Source organism: Pteropus medius, unplaced genomic scaffold (genome assembly GCF_902729225.1).
Source record: "Pteropus medius unplaced genomic scaffold, Ma_sr-lr_union100, whole genome shotgun sequence".
In the NCBI taxonomy this organism is placed as follows: Eukaryota; Metazoa; Chordata; class Mammalia; order Chiroptera; family Pteropodidae; genus Pteropus; species Pteropus medius.
The window spans coordinates 6,276,013-6,303,560 of record NW_024346771.1 but is presented as its reverse complement, the minus strand read 5'-3'; the positions used below and the strand labels follow the sequence as shown (position 1 = coordinate 6,303,560).

At 35.4% G+C, this 27,548-nt stretch overlaps 1 protein-coding gene across 2 annotated transcripts in view; it reads right to left on the bottom strand.

The window, feature by feature from the left end:
• CNTNAP5 (contactin associated protein family member 5) overlaps window positions 1-27,548 on the bottom strand; it is a 728,931-nt gene that overhangs the window by 381,298 nt on the left and 320,085 nt on the right. For both annotated transcript variants that reach the window (XM_039876503.1, XM_039876504.1), the window contains exon 4: window positions 17,387-17,534. In XM_039876503.1, the coding sequence (XP_039732437.1) occupies window positions 17,387-17,534 (148 nt within the window). The remainder of the gene's footprint in view (window positions 1-17,386; window positions 17,535-27,548) is intronic.

Sequence of the window (27,548 nt, the reverse complement as noted above, 5' to 3'; positions counted from 1 at the left end):
TGCCAATACATATAAAGTGATAATATATACAAATCGATGCCATCATGTCTAGACATTATTTATGTGAAATCAATAATAGTAGGAGTATTAATAGTGATTGAGATAACTGGAAGGCCTTGAGTTCCCATCCAGTTCATGGTAATGATAGATACTGCACCTTCTCACCCACAATAATACTATTTCTTTTTTGTATTCAATGGCTTACTACCCAAGAAATGTCAAGTTGAACCCAAGTTTTCCATTCCTCCACATTTCAGCTTCTTGAATTCTGGGTGAAATTCTTCATGTGTGCGTGGTGTGTACATTGTGTATGCATGCTCTCTTCTGATTGCTTCCCTTCTTCTATTGCACCAGACTCTGAATCAGGACCAGGGTCCTTAAGCTATAGTGCAGAGCAAATGGATACCACATGTGCAATTGTGGACAGTGATGCTAATATACCACATTATGAGTTAAAATAGAGAGATGTACTCAATGCTATAGAAATACAAATTTCAAACAGTGCCTTTAGAAATGGGACAAATGCTTCCAAGAATAAACATGGAAATTGTCATTGCTTAAAAGACACACCTTGTGCTGTGTATCTCAGTCTACAGTGCCCAGGATTTTTCATTTTCCACTCTAATGGGCTATCTTCCCTCTCTCCCAATTCATCAAAGTGTTTATGATCTACTTTCATCACATCAAATGTCTAGCTAATCAAGTGACTTAATTAATGATATGAGTTTTGATGACATAGATTATCTCTAAGGAAACACATCTCTATATTATGAGATCTTAAGAAAACTTAACCATTTGTTAGAACAGGAACAAAAGAAAATTTTTTGAAGTCTAACTGACCTGGTTTTCAATTCTAGTTTTGCTACTTACTGGCAGGTGAACTCGAGTCAACTTTTTTTTACACCGCTAGGCTTTAGTTTTCCTATCTGTACCATAGGGCTAAGAGAAACCTACCCTACAAAGTCATCATGATAATTACATAAACTCATACCTAAAAATGAATAGTCACATTTCTTTCCCTCATTCCATCATTAATCCAAAGTAATTACTGCAGTGGTAAAGATTTGAAGCATGGTGTAAAGACAATATGAAGACTACAATATGAAGAAATTCTGTTTGAGTTTGAGGGTTGGTATCCTTCATATCAGAGTGCAGGTATGCATTCAAGCCCTCATCATCACCTTCTATATTCTTAAAATAACCCCAAAATTACTCTCGATTTTTGTCAGCTTCCTCTGAACCATTCTCTCATTTTGATAAAATAAAAGAAAAATCATACATCACCTTTGCTGAATTCCTTCTTAAACTCTCCTTTCACTAAATTAAATTCAGTCTCCAAAACTCTTTATAATGTGGTTGTGTTCTTCTTTCCCATCTCATCTTCTACTCTTCTCAACCCTGACTTCACTCCAAGCATACTGTACTTTCAGGGTGTATGCATCATGTGAACATGCATGTGCATGGAGAGGGAGTTAGGATAACATCCTGAGCCCTGTGATACTCTAAAATGTTTTTTTTTTTTCTGCATGAACTTGTTTAATTTATTCAAGCATCCTGTAATAAACACATTAGTATTATTCCTATTTTACAAATGAGGAAACTATGGCACAAAAGGCGGAAAAGTCCACTGTTAGCAAGTGGTAGAGCTGAGAATACAACCTACGCCATCTGGCTTGCCTCTGCTGAGTATGCTGAGGAACTTCCAAGTGCTGCCCCTCTCTTTTTGATTCTCTGACATTCAGTTCAGGTGCTTGATCCTTTCCCGAACAGTTTCCTTTTGTTAGTCTCTCTCTAACTTTCATGCTACTCTCTTCATAAATCACCTCACAACTCTAATTTGATAAGTGTTTATGTTTTGATTTGTTTGTAACTCAGCTCTGCAGCATGACAGTGCATCCCATGAGGGCAGGGGCTAGAAGTACATTGCCTGCCTCATTAAGTTGGAGCTAGCACTAAGCCCAGAAAACTGTGCTATCCAGAAATATCTGTGAAATGACTTATTGACCTGGTAAGCTACCAATGCCCAAGGGTGAGGCTGCTGAGTGTTTCCTAACTTCCTGATGCATCATCTTCCCCTATTCTATGAGAGCCAGGCTGCCAATTCACATGAGGAGGCTACATTTACATGGAGGCACACGCTCAGCCACTGCTCATGTATGCTCACTATTGCGGAGCTAAGGGTACCCTTAGGAGAGCACAGAGTCAGCCCTGCAGAAAATGGAAGCTGTCCTCCTAATACCACTGACAGTTAATGAGAGAAATTTTGTCAACTTAAGAGAATTCAGGCAAATACCTTGGAATTTTGGAATATTAATTAAGTCATATACAAAATGTGTCAGCTGTTTCACAAATGGAAAAATAGAGGAGATAAAAAATGCATTTTTAGGAAAGATTAAAAATTTCTCCAATTGAATACGTAATATTTTCTCTAGGCACTGGAGTGATGTGAAGTACTCAGCATTCACTATCTTTCTTGGATAAAACAGATTTAAAATAACAAAAAAGGACCATATTGTTATAGTATTACTGTTAAAAACAAATTTTATTATATGCTGGGTTTTCCATATTAGATATTATTTTAATAACTTTGTCCTCTGGTAGTTAATTTGGGATATGAGATTTGGTTATGAATATCAACATCTTTATTCATGTTTCACAAACATATTGAAAGAAGATTCTCTTTAACAATACAAAAGAGAAAAAATAAAACAAACAAACAAAAATCTAAGAGCATTGGAAGGTGTGTAAAGAGTAGAGATAAGCTCCTATTGGCAGATAGAGAAGTGTGTGATCACTTCAGAATATAGTGTTAAGAACACCAAGAAAAAAAACGAAAAAAACTATATATATCTTCTATGTTCTCTATCATAGTGTCTGTAAGCCATGCTTAGTTTTCTTACACTAAACAGTAATCTATTTTCTGATGGTAAATAGAACTGATTAGCACATTTGCCTAATTTATTGTTCTTAATGGCCTTGCAATGTCCATATTTTTCCCCATTTATATACAGGGAGACCAAAACACAGAAAGATTATGAACTTGTCTGAAGATATACACACAGAAATGAGTTATTTGACACTAAAGCCACATATTCCCTCATAAAAAAAAAAAAAGAGAGATTGTTGATATTGAAATCTCATATACAGTGAGATTATTCCTGAATTCATACACTTTATACGTCAGGCTTGCACCAGGGGTGTGTATGTGTGGGTAAGTGTAGTTATGTGTGAATGTGTATATAAGAAAGTAGATGCCAATTTAAAAGAAGAATAATGTTGAACAGGAAGTATTCTTTTCCTCACAAGTTGATATGCAGTATTATTCACAGTGGCCAAGACATGGAAACAACCAAAGTGTCCTTCTATAGATGATTGGATAAAGAAGATGTGGTACATATATAAAACAGAATATTACTCGGCCACAAGAAAAGATGCATGACAATACAGATGGATCTTGAGATAATCAGCTAAGAAAAATAAAGCAGACAGAAAAATTTGAGAACCACATGATTTCACTCATATGTAGGATATAAAACTGAAAACAACAAACAAACAAGACAAATAAAAACTCACAGAGACAGACAACAGTTTAGTGGTTACTAGAGGGAAAGGAGGGAGGAGAGAGGTAGATAAGGGTAAAAAGGGTCAAATGTATGGTGACAGAAGGAGATTCATCTCTAGGTGGTAAACACACAAGGCAATATACATATGATATATTATTGAATTGTCCACTTAAAATTTATATAATTTTATTAACCAATGTCATCTCAATAAATTTAATTTTAAAAAGTTGATATGAATTTCCCCATGGTTCCTGCTCTTCTGCACTTTTTTCTTCACAGATCAAGTTTACTAAGAAAAATGGCTCTTTCTGGGAAGGTCATGGAAATCATACAAACACCTGAGAGGCTATTTGTGGGTAAATGTGCAATGTACTCTCCACCCTCACTATCCCCACTAAGCTTGAACTCCTATCCTAGCTGATTTTTGTGGTTTTACTTCAGTCAGACATTCTTACATTTGAATCTTTATTGACCCCTCAACATGGTGGAGTCCATGTTCAGCACAGGTCGACAGTGATAAACTTGATAGAGTTCCGTGCTCCCAAAGGCTAAGCTGAAAACAGCACCGCACAGTTACACATCTGTGGGAAGAGGGTGAGCACTGTGTGCCTGAGGAGCCCACAGGAGGAGTGCTTAACCCTCTTCAGGGTGGGGCAGGAGGGAGCAGGAGGGTATCCTGGAGATAATGCTTCTCTTGAGTCTTGTGGAATGAGTGGAAACAAGGCAGGTGAGGTTTGGGGAAAGGGCATTGCCAGCAGAAGTATGCATGGGTGAGAGAGCATAAGGTCAGATTTCAATCCACAAGGATTCAGTCTTGCTAGAAGTGGGGCTCTAGAAATGTGCTCTTTGTACCAGCCACCTGTAACACTGATGCTCACTGAGGTTGTGAACCTCTGTGCTAAAGCATAGGGTGCCAGGGCTGGAGAAGTCAAGGGATTGGGACCAGAGTGAGATATTTTATGATGGAGGGTCCTTTAAAAATAAAATAATGTGGGTTTTGATGTGACTTTGAGGTTAAAGGAGAAATTATTGCCAAAGTATTTAAAGCAGGGAAAGTGCATGGTCAGGTTTGTTAAAAAAAAAACAAAAAAAACAAAAAAACAAAAAAAACAAAAAAACAAACCAACAACAACAACAACAACAACTCTTTGATTTTTAGAAGTTAATCTGTATTACTTGCTTAGTCATCCTGCATTCCAATCCTGGCTATCCATCCCACTTCTTCTCAGAGGAATCACCTAGTTTCATTGTCTCTTAACAAAGTGGCAACTTCCTAATGTGATCCTTTCCATGTTTTGTTGTTGTTTTTTTTTTTTTCTTTTCTTGCCATTCATACATTTTGACCACTCATCAGAGCTCCTTAACTCATCAACAGTGCCCGCCAGAACACAGCTGTTAGAGATTTACATCCTGGAGAGGGTAGTTCCTCCTTCTTTCTCAAAATTGATTTCTAGGATCTCATTATGTAAACTCAATTCAGTTCAATTTGTGGTTTGTTAAAATGGTCATACTTTGACAGATTTCTTTAGGCTATGAAAGATAGGCCAGTTGTGGACCCAAGGGATCTTCAAGACAAGGGCAGTGGTTACAGCTCAGCCCACAAAACTCTTCCTTTATGTCAGGATGAAGCCAGCACACCATCTCCTCCATCCCAGTGGTACTTAGAAATTCCAGCGTTGGCTGACTTCCCACGGGGATCATAATTGCTGATCCAGGTGCCATAGCTTGTTTTCTGAGAAAGAACAAGTTCTGGAGGCATATGCTGGCATATTTGATGGATGTTGATAGCTTGTCAACAAACCAACTGAAAAAAAGGGCTCCACTGAATATAAGATTCCCTGTGAACTGACGAGGCTTCTTGTTTGGGTCAGTGACATAGAGTTTGCTTTCTCACAGGCTGAAAATCCAAAGCTCAGATTTAACAGGAGAAACTATTGATTCACATTGAGACAATTAGTCCCAGTCAGACTCTTCAGCTATTCACAGTAAATGTGATTTTCAATACAATTATAATGTGAAGCTTATCTCATAATACATCATGTAAGGAAAATGATAATTATTCAGATCATACACTTGCACTGAAAACACAAGGTCTTCAGCTAGCAGTCCACAAACTACAAAGGTCCCCAAAGTCACCTCAAATTTGCACAGATCATCCATCAATTCTGTTACTTTTCCAGGCCTTATTAGAAGTTTTTGATAACCTCAGATGAACTATGAAAACATTGTAAGTTTTCAAAGCTAACTCTGAGAACTCCCAAGAATAGCTTTTATTACAGAATTTCTGACATTTCTGTATATGACAGCTGGTAAAAAACAGGATAGGTGTCAAGCAGACAACATAGAAAAACAGTCACAGTACAAACAAAAACCAAAAAACAAAAACTCTTTCTTCCAGTCCTAACTTCAACAGATAGTCACTTTAGCTCTCACAGTGAGACTTGCCTGCTCATAACATTTATTTATTTATTTTTAGATATCCTAGACTTGTAGAACTATCTGAGCATGCTTAAAATTTGTACTTCAACTAGAATGCTCACTAACTACAAAAATTATTCTAAAATCATGTATTCATTTTAGGGACCTTTCACAGTAGTAGAAATTATTTCATTAGTTTATTCTTAAGGTCACTGACAAATAATGGGCATATTTTGTTCTCTTTTTAGTCATTGTGCTGAGCTGTGAAATGCAAAGATTATTGAGGTGTCAGTTGTTCCTCTTGAAAACTCAGACACAATAACACTAACATGGCAGATGGAATCACTTTAGTTGAGTATGAAGACATAAAGGAAAGTATAATTATAGTTCCTACAATTTTATATCCAAAAGGACTTGTGAGACTAAATAGGGAAGCTCTAGTTGACCAAAATGGGAAAATATTGTGGACTAGGACTGTACAGGACAAGTAGGACATATGGTTATCTCAGATCACTTTGTAGCTTATATCAAGTGGCTATGGGCCAGGCAGTAGCTGACCTTGGACTGCACCAGGAGCACTTTCAAGAAGTCCCAGAATCGACACACTTTGTGTCCAACTTCAGACCACATTAGAGTACCTCTCATCCACTTCTACAAATGACACATCCAAATGTCAGACTTGGCAGGTACCAGAGCCCTGCAAAAGTGAATCCTGCTCCCTGGGGTCAGCCCCTGCACAACAGTTCTTCTGCTATAGTAATGGTCATTCTTCAGCACCAATCACCCTTAGGATTGATCCCTTCCATTGACATGCCAAGAGCAATCAAGATTCAGTGTGACAAGTGGGCACACATAACCCACAAAAGGTACACACCAGGAACACTCTGCTCAGGTGACCGAGAAGACTGTGCCACAGGGCCCCATAGGACATCCACTACATAAGGCCACTCTACCAAGATCTGGAGATTTAGCAAATCTACCTAATACATAGAAACAAACACAGAGGCAGCCAAAATAAGGAGTCAAAGATACATGTCCCAAATGAAAGAACAGAAAAAATTCAAAAAAAAAAAAAAAAAAAGATCTAAACAAAATAGAAACAAGCGATCTACCAAATATAGAGTTCAAAACAATGGTTATAAGGATGATTTATGAACTTAGGGGAACAGTAGGTGAACTCAGTGAAAATTTTAGCAAAGATAGAAAATATAAAAAATGGAGATTAGACGACATAAAAATGAACCAGTTAGAAATGAAAAATACATTAGAGAGGAATCAACAGTAGAATTGATAAAGCAGAGAATCAAATCAGCAATTTGGGAAACAAAGTAGCAGAAAATACCCAATTAGAATAACAAAGAGAAAAAAAAACTTTAAGAAATAAGGGTAGTTTAAAGGTTCTCTGGGACATCAAGAGTAATGCCATTCACATCATAGAGGTACCAGAAAAAGAATAGAGAATATGGTACTGAAAACCTATTTCAAGAAATAATGATGAAAAACTTCCTTAACCTGGTGAAGGGAATAGACATATAAGCCCAGGAAGTGCAGAGTCCCAAAAAAGATGAACTCAAAGAGGCTCACACTAAGGTACATCATAATTAAAATGTCAAAGTTTAAAGACAAAGAGAAAATCTTAAAAGCAGCAAGAGAAAAGCAGTTAGTCATCTACAAAGGAGCTCCCATAAGACTGTCAGCTGATTTTTCAACAGAAACTTTGCAGGCCAGAAGAGATTGGCAGGAAATATTCAAAGCAAAGACCTCCAACCAAGATTATTCTACCCAGTAAGGTTATCATTTAGATTTGAAAGACAATAAGAAACTTCCCAGAAAAGAAAAATCTAAAGGAGTTCATTACCACCAAGCCAATATTACAGGAAATGTTAAAGGGGCTTCTTTATGAAAAGAAGGAGGAGGAGGAGACAGATCAAAATATGAATAATAAATGGCAATAACCGCATACCTCAGCAACCTCTCTGAGAAAATAATAATAAAGCTGAGATGAAAAAAGAGTTCCGCCCAAAAAAAGTCAACAGGGAGGGAGACATTTCAGACAGAAGAATTAGCATATAAAAGTCCTGAGACAGGAAAGAGTATGGCATAATAGAGGGCAGAAAGGGAGACCAGTAGGATTTGAGCCCAAATAGAGAAAGGATATTGCCAGATACTAAGGCCAGTGAAGTAGGCAGAGGCCAGATTCTACAAGGACTGTTCTTTATGCAGAAGATTCTGGTTTTGTTCCTAAGTACAGGCAGAAGCCATTGCAGCAGGATGTATCTCAGCTCTGCATTTAATGATAATCCTGTAGCAGATTATACTGAGGCAGAGATAATGGACTAAAAGAAATGAGTGAAAGTGGGTTGCTGAGTTTGACACTCAGGTGATAGAAGGTTGAAATAGTATGGTAACTAGTGAAGATGAAAATAAATAGATGTATATTTGTGAGATTTTTGGAAGTAATCCTGAGTATACTTGTTGATAGATTTACTGTGGGAAGTAAGGGAGAAGAAAAACTTCAAGAAAGATCCTCATGTCTGGTTTGGGCAATTAGTAGTATTTATCAAGATGAGAAAGACCACAAGAAGATATTGAGTGTGATTGGAGGGTACAAGTAAGTTGATTAAAAGTTCTCTTAGGGATATGTTAAATTGTGGCTATTTACAACATAACCAAATTGAGGTATCAATAAGGTAAATAAATATATATTTTTTAAAGTTCAGGAGAAATATTTCTCTCAGGATACAAATTATTTAACTTATTTATAAATCTCTTTACCTTTAAAAATTTTAGTTTCTTTTCCATAGTACTTACAAATAGTAATTGCTATCTTAAAGGATTGTTATGAGTTTTGGAGTGTGCGTTGCGCCATATTGTGCATACTAAATGACAGTGGGGGAGGGGATGTTGATGATGATGATGGTGGCATTTCTAATGGTAATTGTTAATTTAATGATGAAAAAGTTGCCACTAATAGGAAACATATTGACTTTCTCTCTAAGAAAAGAGTTGTCATTCATTAAAACTCAAAATGATTCTTCTCACTTCCTCATCTTTTTTTTTTTGGAGTACATACAAGAGATGAATAAATTTATACCTTTCTATACTGACATCTTTAGGTGTGCATCTTTATATCATGGATTCAATAATGTAGCAGGACCCATGTTTTTTAATTATTTCATTCACCAGCATGAGCACATTTGGCCAAAGACTGATCAATTGATCAGAAGAAGAAAATAACCATGCAAAACTTAAACAAAAAAAACAGATGCTCCAGTTCACAATGGAGGGAACACAGGAGGAAAATAGTAATGAAGTGGTATTCAATAATTCTTATGAGAATATTCTTATGAGACTATAACCAGTTTGGCTGCCAGCTATCCATACATGAAATATGTGTCATAGCCAAAATTAATGTGACATACAGCCAGAAGAAGGCTTAACTTGTTAAGAATAAAAATCTTTAAAGAAATTAAAATTATTTTCTTGGTTAATCATGGAATTATTTACTTTATGAAATTATTTAGCAGTAGTGATTATAATGTAAGACCTTGTGTCTTTGTAGAACACAGTAGGGGGCCACTTTTAATTTTAATCTGCATAGAGAGAGAATCTGGGGGTGGCAGCGAATTGAGATCCAAGAGCCTCTAACAACAGAATTGAAAAAAAGTAGCAGATACAGATGTTAGTCTAAGAAAGAGCTCTTGCCTGATGGAGGATAATGTTCCACAAAAAGCAACATGTAATGGAAATAGAGGGGTTTCCTCTATGGATATACACTTAATATTAGTACCAGCTATTTTTTGCCAGATACTCTGCCCTATGCTTTATACATCATATCTAAAAACTGACATAGCAGACTTTAAAGTAATTATGTCATTTAGAGATGAGAAGACAGAGACTCAAAGAAGTCAAGAGAGTTTTCTGGAAGGTTCATTTTTTTTAAGAGCAGACCACTTGTTCAATTGTTTATATCTGAACATGCAAAATAAATCTGTTGCTCTTAACTTCATTATGACCAGGACAAAAATATGGCTCTGGTGACAGAAACAACAGGAACCTCATTAACTGGAGCAGTCATCTGGCATTTATAAAAGGGAATGAAAGAATTTAAAGAGAAATTATTAAAAAGAAAGAAAGAAACAAACAAACAAAAAAAAACCCAAATACTTAAGGAAAATGGAGACCTGCTTTACTTCTAGAGATTTAAAATAGAATATAAGAGAACAGGCTTAGGAGGCTCCAAATACCTTAAATTTAGGAATTGGAACCATGGATAATTTCAATTATTCAATGAGAAAGTGTGAGGTATTAAAGAAACCCATGTATAAGGAAGAGTCTAATAAGCTGTATATGCACATACAAGATAAAGGAGGCCCCCATTAGAAATAGTAAGGTTAAAAAATACAATCAAAATGTTAAAAAAAAATGAATAAGGTAGGCTATCCTCTGAGTCCAAAAAATTAAATACACATTAAAGATTGGTAGAGCATATGACAGTTGTTAGACACTGATCTAGGACATGGAAATTAAAGAGGCAAGGCATGATGCCTACATTTCAGAACACTAGGGATAGGCAGGAAGTACCGGCTAACTTTAATTTAACAAGATATAACTTAGAACTGAAGTATAAAGCATAAAAAGGGGTTACATGACAAGGTCTGGGAGTCAGAAAGACTAAAAATAGGTGATATTTGATCTGGATGGAGAATGACAATCAGGAATCATCCCGGTAAAAGATAACGAAGATATTTCAGCAAAAAAAAAAAGCAGCAGCAATTTTGAACACATGGAATCAGGAGAGAAGATCACAGTCTGTGCATTTGATGAAAATTGAATAGGGGGGATGCGATAAATGAAACTAGGTGGAGTACAAAATACATGAGGAGTGTTGACTCTGCCAAAGGCTATGTGGAGTCTTGGAGGGGATGAGTTGGTGCTCACTTAGCAAGGTTTGGCAACAAGGAGACCATCAGAGCAGCTCCTGAAGTGTTGAGTCAGGAAAGATGAGAAATAAATGTGGTAAGTGGGGTGTAGGCTAAAATACATGGGAACTAAAATGCACAAGATAGAGAGGTGAGGAGCTTGTAAAATAAATCTACAGGCCTGGGATTAAGCCAGATATGGAGAAAGAATAAGAAGGACAAACAAAACAAAAGCCTCCACTTGGGGCAGAATCTGTAACATTGACAGACAACTAAAAGACAGTAAAACTCAGTTCCCAGTCTGCTTTGACTTCTCTAATAAGAAGAATGCTATTTAAACTGTAAAGAGTAGACCTTATCTGGAAGAATTACATGTCTTTGCTCCTGCAGGCTGGATGAATTCTCTGTTAAGCTACTGGAAAGAAGGTTCAGACAGCATGAGAAATGCAGGAACAAAGAGAGGCACGTATCTTCATTTCACGTTTTCCCATTCCTTGTTTCTTGTGCACTATACAGAAGAAACCGTGCAGCTTCCCCCTGCTTCCCTTTGGGCTGACCCTTCCTGCTGCCTGAACTCCTTTCTGCAGACACGTGACTACTGAACTTCTAAGACTCAGCAGAGGTGGTGATGTTTTTGGCATTCTGACACCAATAGTGACACTTGCTTACTTTTTCTTTTTACAGATTTCTATAAGCATATACGGTCCCTTATTACAGGTTTTTATGTACGTGCCTGTTATCACATCTATGAATATCAACAATGTCAATCATTCGACAGATACTTACTGAAAGTATATGGTATACTAAACATTGGAATGGGCAGTGCATGGGGATACCTGACAAGCACAGGTACCATCTTATAGAAGTTTAGAGTTGAGTTGGGGCAAATAGTTGTCAAAAATACAATTACAAAATTAATTTAAAAATATATATATATATTAAAAAAAGTGCTTCAAAAATACAGGGCTTATAAAAGTCCAGAAAAAGATCTTATTTATTGCATATATTGCTAAAGCTTTGCATAATGCTTGGTACGTCTTAAATGCTAAATAAAGGTTGTCAACTGAATGACTAAATGAGTGAATAGGTGAATGAATATCCAGCTATTTCTAAAATATTAAAAGTTTGTCTTAAGAAATTATAGAACTATAAGATTTCTACCAATCTTTATCAACATATTTCAATAGAAGTTTGAAACAAAGGTTTATAAGCCCATAGAAAAGATTTCTTAATTCCCTAGAATGGGTATATTTACAACAAATAATTCCAGATTAATCTAGTTGCTCACATTGAGAAAACAAGACTGAACTGATAAAAATGTCCATCTATTCCACAAATATTTATTAAATATCTATTTGTGCCTACTAGGTGCTGGCACTTGATAGGTAAGGTGTCTGCTGTTATGGCACTTAGATTCTGGTGCAGGGGCTTGAGAAGGCCAACAACAACAACAACAAAATAAAAAGTAAAATAAAACCAATATTTTGGTTTGCGGGTGGCACTTAGGACAAAATAAAAGCATGTCATATAAATATAAGTTAATGCTGGTGCAAAGGAAGTAGGGCAGGTGAATTTAGAGGGGTAATAAGACTGGACTCCTGTGAAGAAGTGGCATTATAATTGAGAATCATGTATACTAAAAGAGCTAACCATGTAAATTCTGTGAAAAATCATCTGTGCCTAAGAATCAGAAAGGGCAAAAGCCTTGAGGAAAACAAACAAACAAAAAACAATCTGGCATGTTTAAGGAATAACAAGAGAATTTTTATGTATGGAGAGAAGTAGAAGGGAGTTGAAGAGGTAGGTATGGGATATTCAATAAGGAATTTTACATGTTGGTAAGTAAGAAATTTCAATTTTATTTTAGGTGAAACAGGTAGAAGAATGATATAATTTTATTTCTTATTTATAAAGATCACTGGCTCTTGCATTAAAAAAAAAAAAATAGGTCTGGAGAGATTGTGTTATGAACAGGAACTCCAGGTAGGAGTCTACTAATAATGCAGGTTGTACTGACAGAGGCTTCTGCTCAGGAATGCAGGGTAAGTACATGAATTTAGGACTTGTTGTGAAGAAAAGAACTGGTAGAGTTGCTATGAACTGTAAACAAATTGCAAAAGAGTAGAAATTATGGGAAAGAAGGCATCAAGACTGCCTCCTGGGTTTTTGCTCTAACAAGTAGATGAATAGTGGTGCAAGTTACTAAGATGGAGGAGAAGTAAATGAGTAAGATGTTGAGAGAATGATAATCAAGAGTTCTACTTTTTCTATATTAAACTTTAGGTATATATTAGATTTTCAAGTAGAATTATCAAGTATACTGAATGTATAATTCCAGATGTCAGGCCAAGAGTCACAGATGTGGAGGTGATCATATAGATGGCATTTAAAATCATGAATCCCTATAAATTCAGCTAAGCATGGCAGGAGGACGATGGAAAGTAGAAGTCCTGAGACCAAGATCTGCGAATGAGTAGAAGTAACAGATGAGAGAGAAAAAAAGGCCAGGTTTTCAAAAACTAGAAATAGCTAATTTAACCAAACATGACTGAGGAGATGAGTGATATAAGAATAGTGAATGGCTATTGGATTGGCTACATGGAGGTCACTGGTGGTCTTTATTGAAGTTGTCAAGATAGAGCATTCTGCATTAGTCAGGGAGAAATAGAACCACTAGTTTTTCTCTTTATGAGGAGAAAGAGAGAGGGAGAGAAAGAGAATTATTGCAAGGAATTGAGGAATTGGCTTATGTGACTATGGGGGATTGTTAGGCAAGTCTGAAATCCATCTAATAGGCAGGCCATCACAAGGGGTAGCTGCAGGCCACAGGTGGGATTTCTTCTTCTTCAGGAAAACCTCAGTTCTGATCTTAAAGTCTTTCCACTGTCTGAATCTTCGCCACCCAGATTATAGAACATAATCTCTTTTACTTAAAGTCCCATGATTGTAGACATTAATTACACCACAGTAACAGCTAGATTAATGTTTAGTTGAATAACTGGGGACTATAGTGTAGGCAAGTTGACACATTTAACCGAACATCACATGTCTAAAAATTGACTGAAATCACTTGCAGTATGAAGAGAGGTGAACAAATAATAAAAGTAACTAAAGACAAATTTTGGAGAGAAGCTATTCTGTGAAAATTGGGTAGAGGGAGTTGTTAAATAGGGGCACAGTTCTTTTGTTGTTTTTATTTGATTTGATTGCTTTTACAGCAAAATGGTATGTTTATAGAAATAACTCCGTGAAAAATGGAATAAGACAATGTTGAAGGGGAATTTTGGATCCAGAGGACATGCTGAGCTGCTGATTTTAGATAGAAATTGCAAGATATTTTCCTTTTTTTCAAAATGGCAAAAGCACCAAGTACAGGACTAGTGATCAAAGATATTAGAGTATCAGCTTGAAGATCATCACAGAGAAGGAGATTCTGTGTCCATGAGCTCCCAAAGGTGGTTAACTTCCCATCACTAAGACTATTTTCCTGAAAGTAATTTATTCCCTTAGAGGATGCACTTGCTAGAAGTGGAGCCTACCTGGTGAGGAGTCCGTGTAGGACTGAACTACCTCAAAGACAGAAGCTCTTATCTTGGTCGAGAACTGGGCTTTCGCAGATCCATGAACCTCCTAATATTGTAGAAAAAGATGCGAGTCACTGTGGGCACTTTTCTTAAGAGAGTTTTTTTTGTTTTTTTTTTGTTTTTTTGTTTTTGTTTTTTGCTGCCATTAGATTCTCAAAGGGGTTCATCACCAGAAAAAGTTAAATATGCCTCTCCAAGGTTTCATTCAACCCTACAGTCTGTTATTTAATTCGATATTAGTCTTTCCTGCAGCAAGAACAATGGGATGAGAAACAAAGACAACTGACTGGATTGATAGAAAACAATAAGGTCATGTCAAAGAGTAATAGGATTATTACAACAAAATAAATGGTTGAAGTAATAATATAAATAACTTTTTTACTTCACCATGAAAGCTTCAAGTTGTACTTAAAAGTTAAACCTCCTAGTACTGACAAATATCATCAAGAGAAGAGGTAACAATATATACACCATATCTTCATCCATTCATCTACCATTAGACACCTAGGTTACTTCCATATCTTGACTATTGTAAAAATGCTACAATAAACATAGAAATACATACATCTTTTTGAATAAGAGTTTTTGTTTTATTTGAATAAATGTTGGAAGTGGAGTTGCTGGGTCATAAGACAGTAATATTTTTTTAGTTTTTTTGAGGAAACTTCACATAGTTTTCCATAGTGGCTACAGCAATTTGCAATCCCACCAACAGTGCATGAGGGTTTATTTTTCTTCACATCCTCACAAACATGTATTTGTTGACGTTTTGATAATAGCCATTCTGACGGTGTGAGATGATATTTCATTAGAGGTTTGATTTTCATTTCTCTGGTGATTAGGGGTGATGAGCATCTTTCCATATGTCTGTTGCCTTTCTGTGTGTCTTATTTGGAAAAAAAAAATGTCTTTTCATGTCTTCTGCCTGTTTTTTGATCAAAATTTTTTTTTTTTTAATTATCGTTATTGAATTGTATGAATTACTTGTAGATTTTGGATATCAAACTCTTATTTGTTATATAATTTATGAGTATACTCTCTCATTCAGTAGGTTGGCTTTTTATTTTGTTTATGATTTTCTTCACTGTGCAGAACTTTTTAGTTTTATGAAGTCCCATTTGTTTGTTTTTTCTCGTTTCCCTTGCTGGAGGAGACATATCCTAAAGGATATTACTCAGACTGATGTCAAATAGTTTACTACCTATGTGTTCTTCTAAGAGTTTTATGATTTCAGGACTTACATTTATAATGGACCATTACTCTGCAATAAACAAAAATAAAATATTGCCATTTATGGCAACATGGATCGACCTAGAGAATACTATGTTAAGTGAAATAAGTCAGACAGAAAAAAAAATGCCATATGTTTTACTTATATGTGGAATCGAGAAAAAAAAACAGCAAACAAACAAAACAAAACAAAATCAGACTCATAGAAATAGAGACAAAAGAGATGGTTAGCAGAGGGGAAGGTGTTGGGGCAGGTGAAAGGTGAAGGGGAATACAGTCAATAATATTGTGATAAGTTTACATGGCAAAAGATGATTCCTAGAATTAGTAGGGTGATCACATTGTAAGGTATAAAAATATCAAATTGCCATATTGTATACCTGAAAGTAATATAACTGACATAATACTGTATATCAAATGTAATACAAAAATAATTAATTTTAAGAAAGGTAACAAGAAAATCTGAATATCTCAGAGATCCTGGGATAGGTAGCATATATCCTTGTAGATGTTCTGTGCTTTGTGATGTAAGGATTAAAGTGAAGGCAGTCTTCCCTTGGCTTCATGTTTTATTGATACATTTGTTCTAAAATACATTCTTTTTGAAAGGGTTTGTTTAGAATAAAAATAGTAATTTCACAAGTAAATCCCTTCTTTGCAGGACTTTATTTTTAGTAAATTTTCTATGTTCATAGCTTCGCTGAGAAGTTCATCAACACTCAGTTTTCCGAATTCTTTCCTCCAGAAATCATAATCCAATATATTTAAGACAGAGTTATGGAAATGCATTTTTAAGATATATTCCAGATGATTCTGATACAGGCATTTAGTTGATCATATAACGGAAAACAGTGCAATCATGTAAACCATGAGGCAGGCACTCCTGTAACCAAAACCAGGAATCTATTTAACTAATTTATATTAAAATGGTAGTGATCAACTGTGTTTATTCATTATAGGTTATAGCGTATAAGCAGATATGTCACTGCTAAATCAGAAAAAAAAATTATTATTTGGCAATTTTAGATTAAATATAAAACCTGCAGGGGAGAATTATAGGGATGGAAACCATTCCTGCATTATTTTGACCTTATTTTAGAGTGATTAACAGTTCTACCCATGTTTACAACTTTCCTTATATGGAAGATGGGCTCTACTTTAAATTCAGTACAAACAATTCACAGAAGAGAGAACAGATATCATAATTTCAGGAGAGAAGCATTCCATGTGTTACATTAGGTCAAAATATTCCTTCTTCTCTTCTAGAAAAGTCAATAGAGAGAACTAATTTTTATCCTATATTTCTGAGGTAAGGGAGAACTTTTTAATACTCACGCTCTCTGGGAAAAATAAAAACAAAAAAACTGAGCTTAAATTATTCTTTTACTGCAAGGACAAACAGGAACTCTAACTTCAGAATTCTTAATTTTGAACTTATATCATTAAACCATTACCTCCAATCTCCTTTTTTTCTAAGTAGAAGAGATTTTTTTTTTCTTTTCCTCTTCTCTGGGTTAAATTTCACATTTTCAAATATTCATAGGTCATTAAAGTCTAAAAATAACTGTAAAACAATTAAGATTGCTATTCTCAATGTATATAAACTGGTACTATGTGGATAGCACCACTCACAAATACACCCGTATTGACAGTCCATGTGGGTACTTACTATAGGAGCATCCGTAGACCTCAACCCTCATGCCAATCTTTCCACTTGGATTCCATTCCTGGGGCACAAAACGAACAAACCGTGTTCTCACGGAGTGCGGTAACTTGTGGTGCATCACACTGTCTGCATTCACGTTTCCTGCAAATGTCTGCAGAGAAAAGGGGAGACCCAGTGAGATCTGTGGTACAATGAGATCTCCTGTACATTCCAGTGCTCAAGAAACATCAGTGGAAATCCAGATATGTACTCCATCAAGACTTTCAGAGAAAATCCTCAGTTTCTCAGATATTTCAAATAAAATCTGACTAGGGTAAAAACTCTGTAGTATGTGTTATATATTTTTTCGGAAACACTTTACATTATTCTTTAAGAATCCATCCCCCTAGTTTATCACTCAGCTAATCCTAGCAAGTCATTTGACTTGACATCTAAAAGCTTTACAAAATCAATAATACAATGAAATTTTGATATCCCTAATGTTCATGATCACTGTGGCATAGAAGATAACTGACAATCTCCTCTTTGAATGAAAGGATTTTTTGAAGTCATTTTTACCATTAATTGTAGTCAGTCACTATGCTAAGCACTTTCTATTATTACCATTTTACAGATAAAAACAAAACAAAACAAAACAAAGCCTGAAGCCTAGAAAGAAAAAGAGGAGAAAAAAAAATCTTCAAATTATCCAATTGGTTACTAATTGATCTGAGATTCAATTCCAAGCTGTCTTATTTCAAAGCCTATGGTTTTTCCACAGCCTTATACTTTTCAACTATTCCATTGTTAATTGTTACAAGGTTCTGTTTTTTATGTGATTTATTTTCACATTTTCTTATGAAGTTTAAGCAAAGGAACACATAACATGGGAGCTATTTGGCACACTAAAATTATAACTTCCTAGCTTTCATTTAGATGAATGATTTCTGGAGTAGAAATTTTTCTGGAGATGGAATTCAAAGTTTCATACCTATTTTTTTCCCATTAGAATAAAATACACATAACAGCAAATTTATCATTTTAATCATTTTAAAGTATATAGTTCAGTGTCATTAAGTACATTCACATTGTTATTCAACTATCAATCATCAATCTTCATCCCCAGAACATTTTCATCATCCTTATTGTACCTAATCTTTAAGATTTGATGTCAGCTGGCACACAGATCTATTTTTTTTTTTTTTTGGTTCGTTGTAAGTCATCATCTGTCTTCCTTACTGACTTAAATATTTATAGATAAACCCTGATAGCTAATGTCCTTCAATCCCAACAAATCAGTAGATCCATTGGTTTATCAAATGGCCAAAGTAACAGCAAGTAAAGTAGTTTATCTATTTAATGAAATCTATTTTCAAAGATCTGAATCTCAGTCCTGGTATATCCTTAAAACACTTATGAATTTAGGGTATCTTGAAAAATCTGTCATTTCTGCTGCACATAAAACACACAATGGCTAATAAGTCTGATATAAAACAGTTGATATAATCACTATTATATATTATGAAGTAGCTTATGAAGAAGTCACTTTCTACTTTGCAACTATACTTACAGCAAAACCTTTGTGTAATGACTTGGTGGAGAGATATTCTTCAAGAGTCAAATCCAACATTCCAGTCCACATATTTATCAATGGTTGCTAATTTTCTCTATATCTAAAAATAATGTTTTTATTTGGCAGACTTGTCCTTCCATATGTTCTGCTCCATAATTTAGCAACTGGCACAGGTATAAAATTTCCACAATCCCTTGCTCACTTAGGATAAGCTCTTCCCTGTAGAGTTTAGTTATTTTTAAAATCTAATTTTGTCCATACTTCTTTGATATATACATTTGTAGGGATGGAATATTGATGATTTTGTAGTTTTGCATTCTTTTAATGGAGTAAAAAGATTTTATGTTTTTCTACAACCTAAATGAGGTGCCTTCCATTCCTCTGGCTTCCCTCTTAATCATGTGTTGTACAGCTCACCTCCTACATGTAAAGTCCCAGGGTCTGTAGCATCTCTTATCTAACTGAACTTTTAATAAGACCTTACTCACACTGAGGGTGATAGGGTGCCCCTTCTTGGGTTCTATGTAAGTTGTAGACTGAATATATCTTAAATTGACATTGAAATACTGGTTGCATAATTCCAGATAAAAGGCTTATTTTGTTACCTTTGGACTCCTTTACAAGATCCCTTAACTTATGTATTGTGTACTCTGATGAGTGGATCCTGGATTACCATCAGAAGCGGGCAACCTCCTGGCACCATTGTGTAACATTGGGCAAGCTACTTAATCCTTCCGAATCTTACCGTCTTACAGTCTTATAATAACAAAGTCTTACAGTCCCCAAATCACACTACCCCAGAGTCTTATCATTTGCAGTTTCATGGTTTCATAGTCTCATGTCCGAGCAGACCCGAGGCCTCAAAGTTTTGAGATCTCAAATCATGCAGTGTGTGGTCTCAGGGACCTCCTGGAGCTAGCAGTGGAAAATCAGCTCAGAAACACTTAAATGTACAAGCAGATTGAGTCTAGACAAAACTGCAACCAAATTCCCACCAACCTCATCTTCTGACAAAATCAAAGACAATCACCACTTAGCAATGCAGAAGTTGTAGGTTGAGATGAAAAACAAGGAAGATGCTCTTTCTTTTCTGGTGTTTGAATCCCAAGGCCCTGTTGGATGCCTTAAGTTACTTCCTATCCAAAGCCAGCTCAATGGTTGAAGATACTTTAACAACAATAAGAATGACAGCTGAGTTCTCATGAGAAACATTGGAGGAAAACAAATATCAAAAGTAGGAAACTGTCAACCCAGCAATCTATATCCAGCAAAAATAGCTTTTAAATCTAAAGTAAAAATAAACACTGTTTTATATAAATAAAATCTGAGACAACGTATTACTTCAAGACTCCCACTGAGAATAATTGCTACATAAGTTCTATAATCTGAAGAAATTGATGCCAGGTAGAATTCTCAGTGTACAGGAAGGAATGAAAAGCACTTAAAGTGGCAAGTATATGGGTAAATATAAAAGTCTATTTGTTTCTTTTCTTAAACATTTTAAAAAATCAATGCACAATTTAAAGAAAAATAATATTGATGTATTGTGATGTTTCTAACATACATAGAAGTAAATATACCCCAATAAAGCCACAGATGATGGAATATAGGATAAATAGAATTATAATATTTTAAGGTTCTAATGTTATATATAAAAGAATATAATGTCAATTTGAAGTGAATTGTGGTAAGTTAAGGATGCATAAAAATAAAACAAAGATGTATAGCCACAAAAACAACATACAACAAAAAAGGAACAACTGCTTTAATACAAAATATGATAAGAAATGAGAAAAAAAAACAGGGGAGAAAAATAAAAATAAATTTCACAATAGTAGATTGAAACTTACCCAGTTGGTAATTACATGAAAAGAAAACTGAATAAAACTCCAGTTAAATGGCAGAAGTTGTCAGGCTAGATAAAAACTAATAATAATAAATCTCATCTATATGCTTTTTATGTGGTACTCTTTTTTAAAAATAAAGATTGACAGGTTGAAATTAAAATGATGGGAAAAGATATTACATGCGAATAGTAGGCATAATAGACTTGGAATTCCTCTACTAATATCAGACAAAATAGGCTGTATTTCAAGATACAAAAAACATTTGAAGATTATAAAAGGTCAATTTATCATAAAAAAACTAAAATCTAAATGTGTATGCATCTACATTAGAGATTCAAAATATTAGAAGCAAAATATGATAGAAACAAAAGGGGGAAAATCTTCAGTTTTAGTTTGTTTTTAACATCTTCTATCAGTAGTTGATTGAATAAGTGGAAAAAGTCAGCAAGGACATAGAAGATTCAAACAACACTATCGGTGAAATTAACTTAATGAAAGTTCATATAATATGTCACTGAACAACTGGAAATTTTACATTGTTTTCAAGTAACCATGGAATATTCACTAAGAGAGACCATGACCTACATGATAAAGTACCAGTGAAGCCATCCAGTTTGTTTTCTAAGCACAATTAAAGTTACTTAGAAAACCCTCAAATATTTGGAAGCTAATTAGTACACTTCTAAATAGCCCATAGGTCAAAGAAGAAATCATAATCCAAATTAGAAAAAAAAAATTAAATTAAGTGGTAATAAAAACAATGTATCAAAATGTGTGGAACACAGCCAAAGCAGTCCTTAGAAGAAAATGTATTGCTTTAAAGTTTTTTTTTCTTATATATATAAGAAAGGTAAATGTAAGCTTCCACCTCAAGAAGATAGAAAAAGTCTAAATAGAACTCAATACATTAGTAGATTAGACTACTACTCAACAATAAAGCATTGTAAACTACTGATACCTGTAACAAAACATTATGTTGAGTAAAAAGAGCCAACCATAAAAGAGTTCACACAGTTTGATTCTAGAAGAGAAAGAACTAAGCTGTGATGATAAAAATCAGATTAGTAATTTTTTTGGTAATGGGAGGCAGAAAATGACTGCAAAGAATGTTCATTGATTCATTTGAGCATAGTATCTTTGTGAGATAAGAAATATGTAATATCTTTATTTTAGAGATAAATAATTAGTTTTGAAGTTTAAATCATGAATGGAAAAATTATAAAATTGGATCTGGATTACAGAGATTCTAATTAAAGTCCTGTTACTCTTTTATTTCACTTCCATTATCACCCCCATATTCCAGGTTTCTAAAGAAAACCAAATAATTGCTCTGTCACAATAATGATTAACATTTTTGAGGGACTTCTTCATACCAGACATTTGCTAGGCCCTCTGAATATTTTAGTATACTCATTTATCATTGGGAAGCTTTTAGCCAACCTCCTCACTAAAAGGAACACCTAAAGACACACTCATACACATATGTTTAAACCTTTCTGAATTTGTAATACATTTTACAATTGTATGGCCAGTCAATATAGGTGTCCCCCACCTCATCATGAGACCCTAGAAATTAGAGAGAGGTTAATTCTGAACCACTTCTCAGAAGTTTTTTGTTTTTTTTTTCCCTTACCCCACTTCAAAAAATATTATATTATATTTGGGCATAGACCTTGCACTGTTGTCATGAGATTAATGTTATTATTATTGTTTTAAAATATCATGCACATGCTTCTTGATAAAGCTGTTCATTGATTTCATTCCTATCTGGGAACATGGTGCAGAAGTTGGTCTTTCATCCTACATTTCTTCTCCTATGGTTAAAGAAACGTGAGGTTTAGAGAACTTAAGTTCTTCTGTGCTTATAAAAATGAAGAACATGGAAGGGAAGCCCAGGGAGGCCTCATCATATTGAGCATGTAGGAGGACAATTAAGTAAATGAAAGGAGTGCACGAGAGTCAGCACTCAGTTCCTTCCCCTTGGACACTCATTCCTTGACATTAAATAACATTGAAGTTATAAGTGGAAGAACCTGAGGCCATAATAAAGTTGCTGATATTTTTCTCCCACTTAATTAGGCAGCTAAATGGAGAGGGCATAAACTATGAGGCTAAGACAGGAGCATCGCTGGCATTATCAATGGAGAGAAGACAGATCTGGGTTAGCTGCCACCAGAGTAACTCACTGGATTCAATGGATACTCCATATGGAGTCAACCCACACTGATGACTTTGACTGGCAGTGAGATTGCAAGCAACCAGATGGGACAGGAAAGATAATATTAATTTGTCTAACTGCAGTCTGGGCAGGAAATAACAGGTGCAACAACCAAATTTCACCTCAGTAACCTTAACAGAGAATATTCTCAATTCTCAGGGAGACTTCTATTTCAAGTACGGGGCTCTGCCAAACACACCACATTGCCCGAGGGGCTATTTTAAGAGAAGCAGTAGGGTGAGAGGGAAAGGAGATGAGCACTGGGTGCCTATGTAAACCACCTGCTGATTTGCTCAGTTGTCCCCAGCTAGGCACTTGGACTGTAATTCTCTTGGGGATATAGATCACATCTTACCATAAACTGGAATGTCTAGGCCAGCACATAGAACACAGTATTTCTTAAAGCTATGCTGAGATAGTGTTCAGTAACCCACACTGAATCTATATAGTTGTTTCAAAATCAGCGAATTACAAACAGAATCTTAATGTTGCTCACACTGTTATTAGTTGCTGAATGACTGAGTGAATGAATAAATCAAGAAACAACTGTTCTGAATCTTGGTTTTCTCATTGGGAAGTGATGAAAATAAATTTTCCAGAGCAGTTGCAAATCTTATATTAAATACTGTATGCAAATGACATTGTGCATTGTAGATTCTCACCAATACAGGCAATACTCAAAGAGAGAGATAGACAAAAGGGAGACAGACATAGACAGAGAAAGACAGAGAGACAGAGAAAGATTCCAATTGCTATTTTTGTGTCAAAATTTTTTGTGTGATAGTATATTCTAAACCAGTGACTTCTTAATATCCTCAAGTCCCATACAAGGCAACTGTCAATCATACTTAAATTTTCTGAATGACGTTCAAAGGGCTGTCCCCCCAAAAAAGTGCAAACTAAAGCTAAGGAAGGACCAGCAGCCCAGAACTAATTAGAAATACATGTTTTTTTTTTTTAACTTAATAAGTCATTTTTAATAAGGCAGAGGTTAATTAACATTCAAACTGCAAAGTTGAAACTAAAATTGATAAACCCGCTTAGGCTTCAGTGTTCCAAACTGCTGTTCAGGGATATGTGCCAAAATGGATTTCAGACAAGCATTTGTAGAAAAGAAAATGGGATTTAGGTGTTAGGCACTGTCCACTATTGATAGCTGTCAGGAATTTTAAAAGAACAGTATTCAGAGAGGGTGAAAAGAAGAATTAAACTGTCAAATACTGTTTTTTTTTTTTTCCTACACTAACTTGTTTGTAGTACAATGCCGATTATGTCATTATAAGTGCATATGTGGTATACATATATGCTTGCAATGTTATATGAGCAATTATTTAATTAGATTAGAAGACAATCCACTTGATTGCTGAATAAAAATGGTTCTGAAGAGGATAACTAATCCATGCCCCTCTTCATCCTGCCTCCTTTGCCTGCTATGACCTCTAGAGTAGAGGAAAACTCAAGGATTCAAGGATACACTAGAGAAAAACTGTCATTCCTTCTTGACTTTGACGGCAAGGTGATGGGGGAATTCAGGTGCAGCCACACTAGCTAGCTACAAACATGCATTCATATCCTGGTCTCGTATCATTGGAGCTGTGTGGTCTTACTCTTTCCGGGTTGTGGAACAGTATCACTGAAGACATATTTGTCTGTCTCTAGCTATGGAAATGACCTCCAATGGGTATGAGTGCTTCCTCATTCTCATCCCAGCCCTGACACAACTTTATCACACACGTGCTCTTGTGCAGTCAGTACCCAGGTTGTCATTTTGACTTCACTCTCCCTGTCCTGACCTTAGCTGTTGGTCATGCTGAAATGTGATTACTATGTAGCTGGTTCAGAAAATGAAATCATAAGTAAAATCTTAATATTGGCCACTTTATTATTAACTTACTCATATTTAAGTTATTTGCAATGCAAATCTCATCAGATAAATTCTCCAAACATACTACTGAAACCCCATTCAAATACATCACATGCATCCATGCTTACTCCCACTGAAGGGATGTAGTAAGACTTGCCTGCAAAGTTACCGAGTATCCTACAAAAGATTGCACATGATGTCTTCAATTAAATAAATGCCTCTCCCACTGGAAGCTCCAGTACCATCAGTGACCAACACTCAACCTCATGCAGAAACAGCTAGCTTCTCATAGTCATAGTACCCAATAGCCATGGAGTATCCATATCTCTACCTCCAGGTCCCTCATCAAAAGTGATTTATTCTCACTCTTCTTCATCATTCTCCCGGTTGGATGAACCAGTGTGTTCCTCCATACACTCTTTATATTAATACTGTTCCATCAATAATTCAAGCACAAATAGAATTCTCTAAGTGTCAAGAGTTATAAGTACCAAGAAAGGACATTGGTAAAGTTGTCTGAAAGTAAAAGTTTGAAAAACTCTCAAATCACCATCAGCCTCTTCCCATTTAAAGCTTTACAGCTAAGCATCATTGATTTAAAGGAAGTTTCTGAAATAAGTTGCTCAAAACTCTTCCTAGAACAATAGAAACCTTATGTATATACAATTAGGCTGTCAGTTTCCCTTTGATAACTACAGTGTCTGGGTCACTTTTTACTAGAAAATAAAATATAATCAACTAGTAATGTGGAAATCATGTATATCAAGCTGCAGCTAAGTAAAAATGTGCTGTTTTTGCTCACTGACGTGGATGATCCAGAGCACTAATTCTTCACGAGGACACTATACATGTGAAGATACATATTTGTTTAAATATGAGTACATGCATATGACATCAAAATCTTCTATTGCCATTGATGTGTTTGTTCAGAGGCTCTGATTTCTGTGTGACTCGCATTATAAGTATAAAGGGTAATAAAGCGAATGTTGACAACAGTGTCATATATTTATGTTTCCATCTCTATGCTGAGAGTTATAAAACCAACACATATGACAGCTTGACCATATGGTACACAATTGGAAAAAAACTGAAATATCCACTTAGCAAAATCAGACACTTCATACTCCACTAAAGCAAAAACAAAACAAAACAAAACAAAACAAAACAAAAAATAATACCTTCCCCCTTCTTCGAGTTCTGAAAAAGAAATAGAAATCTTTCTGAACTTCCTCCTTGGCAAGGTAGAAACTTAGCAGAGTGCTGACAAGAGAGCCTTCTATTACAGGACTTGGAGTTGAGGAGAGACCTTGCAGTGAGGACTGGGCCTTGAACTACAGAGTCCAACCGTTGTGGCCAGGGTAAAGCCCTGTGGCCAAAGGAAAACAATTAAAAAAAAAATATGATGAAAAGTGTGCAGAGCTCTGCAGCTCCTTTATGTACATTATGATGGTTTTAGTCGATCTTGCCAATTCCTTTTCCCCTCCCCAACACAATCCGCCCTTCTTTCTTGCTTTATTTTCCTTCCTAAGCTCATCTCAATTGGCTGTTTGTCTCTCTCCCAACACTGCAACCTCCATGAGAAGAGGGTCTTCTTCTAAAATGTCAGGTGAGGGGTTACCCCATAGAGATTTGTCAAATGAATGAAGGAATACTATGCGGCATTCATTCCAGTAATTTTTGTTCATTATAGAACCCTGTTATTTTTTCATGGAACATCTTAAAGGAATTATGCTCCATAGAAATATGAATATAAAGTCATAATAAGAGAATTTTACATTCACAGCTTTTGGTGGAGAAACCAAAGATCAAAGTTTTAAGATATTTTCTCAATGAAATATCACTTGTTGAAGGGGGAATTAAAACAATATTACATATAGAGTTCCTTTACTACCACAACTGACTTTAGTGCTCTTAGTTCCTATAATAGAACATTTCAGAGTAAAGTTTCAATGTATATAGTTAAGAAACGCTTTGCTAGCTAGCTTATCAGAAACTGTTTGAAGAAGTATCAGAAGGAGTCAGTGTGTAGCACATGTTGCCCATACTTCTTCCTTGATGGCAGTCTGTGCCTATGAGGGTCCAGTTGTTGACCCTATAAGCTACTGGAGACTATAGGTCTGCAGTCTGTGGGTTCTTACATTTAATTGGCTAGAGAATAGGCTAAGCTATCACTTTGAGGGCCAAGTGATGACTAAAAGGCTCTAGGATGTTCTTATCATTATTTCTGCCCCAGAGTTTTTCTGCCTCATTTCTAAATGTCAGCGTCTACACCAGCACATAAGCCTCAATTCACGTGTAGTTGATTTTCTCCAAAGATAATTTAACTTCCCTGGGTGATAACCTTGGAGGAGATGGAAGATTCTCACTGAATATAAGAACAGAAAAGAAGACATCATGCCTTTTTTTTTTTTCATTCTTTTTCCTGAAACTTGGATATCAAACTAGCACTCTGCAGAAAAGATGTAAGCTCAGTGTCAGCCTTTAGCAAAATTCCATAATAGGCCCAGTTCATCATGATCTTTTTCCTTTCTTTCTCACTCCTTTGTTCCATTTCTGCTCTTATCTGAGTTTCAACTTTTTCTTTCAAATTGTTAGTAGCTCAAGCAATAACCCTTCCTAGGGAAAAATCAGCATTTAATTTTTTTAAAAGAGATACTTGAAGCACAAAGGCATTAGGAAGGAAG